General features: G+C 39.3%; 1 protein-coding gene across 1 annotated transcript; it reads right to left on the bottom strand.

Annotated features, from left to right (window-relative positions):
• Positions 1–5,992: 5,992 nt before the first annotated feature.
• On the bottom strand, positions 5,993–6,886 carry LOC107046300. The gene has a single exon (XM_015268892.1). It carries the CDS (start codon positions 6,884–6,886, stop codon positions 5,993–5,995), a length of 894 nt encoding a protein of 297 aa, XP_015124378.1.
• Between the last annotated feature and the right edge of the window lie 1,693 nt (positions 6,887–8,579).

Genomic DNA, 8,579 nt, shown 5'->3' on the forward strand with positions numbered 1-8,579 from the left:
TAGTCACAAGTATTGTCATTTATGACATTTCATAAGTTTGGTCGTTATAAATTGGGATCTCTGAAGTTTTGATAGTATTCTTTTCCTGAACCTGCCAAGATTCATTCGAAAAGGTTGATAGTAAAAGGCTGATCTATAGTGAAAATTCTAAATGTGATTTCTATTACAATATTGCATTGGTGTGGTCATAATTTCATCGTTAGTTGTCTGTCAATTTGAAAGTTGAATGAATGGCCCTGATACACGAGTGCCAATTGCGGATAATTACAAATTTATGAGGTGTAGAAATCGAAATTTCGGACATGAAAATGAGATCAATCACATACGGATTCTCTTTAAAGATTAAAGATTTCCATTTTTATTCATTAGTTCGAAAATTTTAAAAGAAAGACGGAGGTGTTAGGTGGATAGAAAACTTTGAAGCAACTTAAATATTATGGATGCTCGGTATGGCTAGAAATGGAGTGATCTGGAAAGGAAAATTGATTCATTGATTGACGCTGATCACTGATTACGAGCTTGTGAGTCGTTTGAGTAATGCAGGCAGTATCTTCCACGTTCATTAAATAAATTTTTTTTTTGTTTCTGAAATTTTCGATTCACAGAGCCTTCCCCCCTGTTCAGATTTTCTAACAGGCTGTTATACTCAAAATTGATTTTGTTTGAATCGAAATAAACTCACTCACATATTCATTTTGTTTAAATGAGTTAATGTCTGCTATATAATACTTTTGGGATGATTTTTAATGACCTTGGCAATAATGAAATTTCTAAAGTTTGTTGGAGGTGTTAAGGAGAGAGATAATTTTAGTTTCTCATATTTCAAATGTTTTTAAAAGAGTGGGAGATGAAGAATAGAGAGAAACGGAGAAGGGGTAGAATTTTTTCAGAAAATAGTCCGAAAACACTGGAATAGTTCGAGAAAGAAAATTACTGAGATATTTAAGAATTAGTCAATTTTCCGAGGAAATATTGTGTGAATTTTTGAATGGAAAATGAAAACATCAATTTAAGATGAATATTGAATTTACGTTAATTTTTTACATTCAAAAATGGATGAGACCTATCGAAAAATATTTCGATAATAAAAATATAAATTTTGAAGGAACTTGGAAAAATGCGGAATTTGAATTGAATTATCAAATATCAAATACACTTCAAAAAGAAAACTGAATGATAGTGCAGGTTAAGGATCCCACTTCTGACACCAATTTTACTGTGGTAACAGGAAAATAATATTCAACAAATTCAATCATAAATTAAATAAGTTAGATGAATTTTCAAGTTAACATGTTTAAAATAATTATTTTTATTTAGTAGATCCTTACACTTTGAAGTGCTAGGCGCATCTGTATAAATCATTCAGGCGTCTAATGTCGATAATTTGAGTATTTGATAATATTTGAATAATAATAATGAATTCGGGGATTGAAATGACAAGAAAAGATTCGAATTAAACCCAATGATTAGTTTATTGCTGATACTAAAAAATTCTCATCACAGAGACAAAGAAAGAAAACGAGTGAGAGAGAGAATTCGAACGAAGCTAGATTTTGAAATATTGATTTTGAGAAAATATGAAGAAAAATACAAAAGGCCAAAATAAACCGATCTTTTCACCTAATTTTGTACGAACCAGTGTTTAAAATAATCCAGAATAGTTGACCAGAACAGTGGATGATTCGATTGAATGGTTTTTGAATTTCACTTAGGTTGTTGTGGAGTTTGATTCACTTATTTCACTATAATCTTATCTATCTTAAGAGTCTATGATTTTTAGTTGATTTTTGGTTACAATGTGTCCATGTATGACTCGCGTACGCCGGGCAAGACTGATAAACTGATTCCGGGGTAACGTTCATGAGCAGAGCTTAAGGAGCCAGAGCTATTTGACGTGCGGTTTTGGCATCTAAGACGCCACTGATTTATACTTTTAAAAGAGAGAATTGTAAGGGCGAAAATGCTATGCATTTTCTTGTTGAATGCGCGGGTTTGACCATTCTCAAGGACAATGGTGGCGCGTTTGCCGAGTAAATTGAGTTACTTCGATAGCAACTGACATCCGGTGGGCAACGAATAATTCCGACTTATTGAAAAATAAATTTATTTTATCGAATTAATTTTTAAATAAATTCCATACATGACAGGATAAAGAACTTGAGTACCCACGGCCTGAAGCTGGTAACACTGCCTTGCATCAGTTCTCATGTCCAGCTTCATTCATCCTTTACAATGACAATTCAAACGAAGAAGGGTCTGAAGAACCACTAAGTATGGGCAACCCCGGGGAAGTCAACACTCCCCCGCGATCACCAAATTCTGCCTCGGTCTCTTTTACGACGAATCTCGAAGATGTTGCCAGTGATGTTCGCGATACCAGCGAGCTGGAAACAGTTAGTGAGCTTTCTGCGGCCGAGCATGATAATGTGAGTCCTCTTTAGACTCCCTTGAGAAGGAGTAATTCACAATTCTCATCACGCGATTCGTTTCCCGAAATTATAAAGAACGCTCAACTTTGTAGCAAAAAAAAACATCATGAGGCAGCTTCAAAAAACATCACCGTTTCGAATCCGCAATAAAAGCTTTATTTTGCCGGCAAAATTCTGAAAAACATCGAGTGCTGTGAAAATAATTGAGAAAATAGATAAAGAAGGAAGTGTGATTAAGGAGAAGAAATTTATTTTAAAAAAGGGCTGGAGAAATGGTTTTGTATCCTATATGAGGAAACGGGATATATATATAAAGGCTGCACCTTCAAAGTGTACCATTATCGCGGATATCCTAAGGATTCAAAAAAAGCAGTTTATGATTTTTGGACGGAGATGAAATATTTAAATACCCAGTGTACGAAATTCTGGTGCGTGATCCCTGATGTCATTGAAAATCTCTTCAAAAACACAAAAGTTTAGGTTTGACAAATTAAAAAAATTCACCATAAAAGAGCGAGGGTTACAGGCGTTTTATTAAGGGAGACGATAGAAAAAAATGCCGATGCATGCAAACAGGATGCACCGTGTATTTTGCGGAGAAAACTGTTTAAAAGTTTACATATTCGAAGTAAAGAATCCGGGAATAGAGATGGAGCACCAGATAGACGCGTTATTTTTAAAATTGCCAACGAAATTCGATTAAACGAGAGACTAGATCCTCATCCGTTAGTAGACATTTATGAAATGATGAAAAAATGGGAGCAAGACCCGAAGTGGAAGGGTGAGAAAATTTCTGAATTTATTCAGCGAAAATTTTCAGTAATTATGTATACCGAGAAACAAATTAACTATTTGCTTTCCTTGGACCAACCCATTTTCGCGTATTTTAATGCCACTGGCTCAGTCGTAAAACAATTAGATTCAAGTCAAAAAATTATTCTGTATTACGCATTAATATTACTTGAGAGAGAATATATTCCAATACCCTTATTACATTTTTTGTCAGACAGTCATGCAATTCCCGATCAGGCCGGTCCTCTTCTTTCATATCTGCGTGATTTGAAACAATATACGAAGCGGAAGATAATATTTTCCAAAGTTGAAGCAGACTTCAGTGCTGCAGGCTTTACAGCACTCATACTTGCTTTTCACCAAATGGATGTAAATAGTTATTTGAGGAAGATTTATAACGAATTAGAAGCAGGCGAGACAGTTGAGGATCAAACAATATTCCACATATGTTCTACCCACACGCTACGAAAAATTATAAGGAAGGCGAAAAAATATTGCCCAATGTACGAGCAAAGAAGAGTTGTTCCACGTATTGTTAGTGAATTGATCCATTCTCAAACGTTGGAAGATGCTGCATAGCATTTTAAATCTTTTATCGCCATATTCCGACTGAAATATAAAATACCACAATACACGGAGAAAAATTTTTCGCAAAAATTATCCTTCCAGAAGGATAAATGTGTATTATTGAAATTTTTCGTCTGATTTACATCCGGAAATTCGACAAAAATTGATCTTAAATAATAAAATTTATCATATGTAAAATAAATTTTACCCTTCCGTATGGTAATTTTCGCCGAAGGAACCAGAAATTGTCAATACATTTGTCAAAATGTATATAGACAAAGACAGATAATATCCATGTGAATGATAAAAATTATAGTTATCCTGGTACCTATTATAAAATTAATGAAATAACTTTTATTCACCCAACTCTATTTAATTATACCCATCGTGCGCATAAAAAAATACCCAGATGGGCGCGACACTTTTTACCCTTCCAAACAATAAATTCTGCCAGTAGAATGTCTCGTGGTAAAAACACTTTGAGGTCTGTCGGTAACACTCGAGTGTTTTGGAGTATTAACCTCTGCGTGGAAGAAATCTGAGATAAGGTTAGTATTTTTTGCAATTCTAGAACAGTAATTTTTATCCAGATATTTGTAAAAACTACCAAGATATGTAATAATTTTTATCCGCGCATACTGGCAATTTTTACTCAGATAAGAACAAATATTATCCGGAAATGTTCATTAAAATTTATCCACACCAAGGATATTTATTGGTCCAAAAATACACTGCTACAGAATTACCCTTCCATCCGGGTAATTTTTACCTGGATTTCACGATAATTTTTACCAAAAATTTCTCTCCGTGTACGAAAAATATTACTCGAAGTTTGTTACTACCGACGGAAAATGTAAATATCCAGAAAAGAGTGACGAAAATGACCTTGACGGCGGAAGTTATTGTGATGCAGAGAATGCTACTGATAGCGAAAATATCCCTCAGAAAAGTAATTGAAAAATGAACAAACAAACAAAAGATGACCAATGTGAAAAATTTAACGGTGACACAGAGGATGATTCTATCTGCGACAGTAGAGCCCGGAAGGATTCGCCGTTTGGATAAATTCTTTTTTAAAATTTATGAAGAAAATAACAATAATGCTAATGATTATATCCGCGATACACCAACAGAAGAATTAGAAGCCAATCCTTTTTATTTTATTAAATTTTTCAATTATCTGATCAATCACATCCTCCCATATGCAGGTCTGTTTCGGCGAGAGTTAAACAAAAAAAAACCGATGGAGAGCCGGGATTCGGGAAAGGGTTGAGAAGTTCCCCAAAAAGTAAATGTCACTGTGCGCGTGGGTAGAGTCACAATAAAAGTCTATATTTATCATAACATATACACAAAGTCAAAAAAATGTCCGCGTCACAATGATAATTAACCGTTGACAGTTAATTTAGAATGAGTAATGGAGTTTGCCCGGTGGAGATATTCACAATAATTCACGATGTAGTCGCGGAGAGAGAATGGCACGATGCACACTTGTCACGAGGCGATTAGAGAAGAAAGCGGAAGTGACGAGATTGGACAAGTGTCGTGGCAGGTGCCGTCGGTCCGAATTAATTGGACACGGTCGGTAACCCAGGTCCGTGTCCAGGAGGTGCTGCCGCTCGTGGTCAGCGGACCAACCTGCCGTGACGTGAGGCTGAAGCCTCAACAAGGTCTATGGTGCTCATTTTTTATGAAACAATTTGATATAACATGGGACAGCAATGCGGCGGTAGAAAACTATTTTGAAATTATAAAACATTTAGTTAAAAATAGAAAGGGGAACTGGCAAGTTGGGGAATTCCTCAGAATCTTGGAAAAAAGAGTCGATGATTGGGGGGATCATAGGAATTCTTCCCATTCCACGGAGAGGCAGAAAAGAGGGCGAACGCCGAGAGCCGAGAAACGAAAAAATTACTCTGTGGATAATGAAAAAGAGGAGGGGAAATCAACNACGAGATGGGGCAAGTGTCGCGGCAGGTGTCGTCGGTCCCAATTAATTGGACACGGTCGGTAACCCAGGTCCGTGTCCAGGAGGCGCTGCTGCTCGTGGTCAGCGAACCAACCTGCCGTGACGTGAGGCTGAAGCCTCAACATTCTCCACCCGTCAGCAACTTGTTGGTGACCAGGTTCTCGAGGAAGCCATGATAGAGCCTGCAACACTAAACAGAGAAGATCAACAACGTCAACAGAGACCAGCTTCAAAATCAGCTGGTAGAGTTTGGCAACGGAACCAGCTTGAAGATCGGCCGAATTAATGTCGTCGTTGCTGTCCTGATGGTCACAACTCTGGAGAGACCATCCTTCCCAGGGTGTAGAGCTGTGACCCGAGCTAGAGGCCACTTCGCTGGCGGGAACCTCTCATCGGAGAGCAGAAACACAGAGCCGATGCGAATATCGTTGGACGGATGATGCCACTTGGATATGGACTGAAGCTGCTGCAGGTATCCTGTAGACCACTGCTTCCAGAAATACTGCAGCCTCTGCTGAATCAGTTGCCATCTTGACAGCCGTCCAACGTTGAGATGGTCCAGTGAAGGTTCCGCTAGAGCTATTGAAGCTTCTCCAATCAAAAAATCCAGAGCCTGTAGAGGTCTGGAGTTGAGCACAGCTTCAATCTGGGTAAGCAGTGTAGAGAGTTCCTCGAACGTCAGTGCAGTATCCCGAATCATTCGAGAGAGATGATACTTCACTGATTTTACCGCTACTTCCCATTTTCCTCCAAAATGAGAGGCCCCAGGTGGATTGAAAGACCACCGAGTACCATCTTGCAGGCAAACTGCTGAGATATGCTGGAACTCCTTTGATCCAGCAGAGAACAACCTCTTATACTCCTTGTCTGCACCAACGAAATTCGTTCCACAATCCCTGAAGAGGTTCCTGCAATGACCTCGACGACTCACGCATCTCCGATAGGCAGCGATGAACCCATCAGCAGAGTAGTCGGTGGCAGCTTCCAGATGAAGTGCTGACGTGGCCATGCAAACGAAGATCACTAACCAACCCTTTTGGGTTTTATGACCACGCCCCTTCAATGTCTTGATGGACACTGGTCCAGCGTAATCTACACCAGTGTTAGAGAAGGCACGTCCTGGAGACATACGTGCCGGTGGAAGCTGCCCCATCAGTTGCTGAGCACGTACTCCACGTTGGCGGGCACATTCCACGCACTTGAGAATGAAGGATCTTACTGGCGCTCTTCCTCCAATAATCCATCAAGACCTGCTGAGATGCGTCAACGTGAGTTGAGTTCCACCATGCAACGTTCGCTGATGAGAGTCCCTAATGAGAAGTTCAGCCAGCTCGGAATCTTAAGGGACGATCGCTTGTTGTTTACTCTCTGGGTGCAGGTTAGAGAACCTCAATCTCCCGCCCACTCGGAGAACACCTTGATGGTCTATAAAGGCAGTCAGTTTGGTGAACGGATGAGACCTCCCAAGTTGTTGACCACGATAAATAATGCTGCACTCCGACTGCCGATAATGAGCCTGAGTGGCTCTGACCCAATACAGCCTAGCTGCCTCGATCCCATCAGGACTGAGTGGATCCACGAGAGTTTCACCTGGTTTCCTCCTCATCCGAGCAACAACACGTTGACAAATTGCTGTTATGCACAGTAATTTGTAGAGAGAGGAGTACTTGGTAGTGGTGTAATAATGCGGGTTCTGGCACAACGTTTTTGGCGTCGATCTGGTCGTTGGGGCCCAGTAGGGGGGTCAGATGAAAGTCGGTCGGAGGGTGGTTGATTAATTCGCGGGGTCACGGTTTAATTCGCGGTTTGATTAATTAATTCGCGGTTATTCCCTCGAAGTGATTAAAGTGTTAATTAATTCGCGGGTTCGCGTTTTAATTCGCGGCTTGATTAATTAATTCGCGATTTTTCCCTGGAAGTGATGAGAGGGTTAATTAATTCGCGGCTTGATTCGCGAGGTCGCGGTTTAATTCGCGGTTTGATTCGCGTGGTCGCAGTTTGATTCGCGGTTTGATTAATTAATTCCCGATTTTTTCCCTCGAAGTGATGAAAGGGTTATTTAATTCGCTGGTTAATCAATTTAATTCGCGGTTTTGCGTTGCAAAGGACCTTCTCGGTGACCTAGTCAATCCACCCCGCGAGGGGGTGAGTGAAGGGCTTAATTAATTCGCAGCTGTAGAAATCATAGAAGGGGCTCCGGTTCTTCTTCAAACATTGACACCTGGCTCCACTTGACATGTCTGAACTTGAATCTTGAATCTTATTGCACTGTAACTGAAAGCCAATAATTTTTCAATGGAATTAAAGGCGTCTCACCATTATCACGCTCTCTATATGCTCTAAAAAACTATTTATTATTCCATCATTTTGCCTACCAATGAATAATCAGTTTTAATGGGGGACCCCTTTAAATCCTATTCGACACTCTGCTCTGGTTGCTCAAAAACTGACTATTAACAATCAGTAGGGAATTGTTCACTACCCCAGCAAATCTTATTGTACTGTAACTGAAAGTCAATAATGTTTCAATGGAATTGAAGGCGTATCACCGTTATCACTCTCTCTATATGCTCTAATAAACTATTTATTATTCCATCATTTTGCCTCCCAATGCATAATCAGTTTTAATGGGGGACCCTTTAAATCCTATTCGACATTCTGCTCTGGTTGCTCAAAAACTGACTATTAACAATCAGTAGGGAATTGTTCACTACCCCAGCAAATCTTATTGCACTGTAAGTGAAAGCCAATAATTTTTCAGTGGAATTAAAGGCGTATCACCTTTATCACTCTCTCTCTCTCTATCCCCCTATCAAACTATT

This window comes from Diachasma alloeum, unplaced genomic scaffold (assembly GCF_001412515.2).
Source record: "Diachasma alloeum isolate Michigan unplaced genomic scaffold, Dall2.0 Dall_scaffold_01286, whole genome shotgun sequence".
Classification (NCBI taxonomy): Eukaryota; Metazoa; Arthropoda; class Insecta; order Hymenoptera; family Braconidae; genus Diachasma; species Diachasma alloeum.

Coding starts and splice junctions, on each gene's coding strand:
- LOC107046300 (XM_015268892.1), bottom strand. CDS start 6,886: ATGTCTCCAGGACGTGCCTTCTCTAACACTGGTGTAGATTACGCTGGA.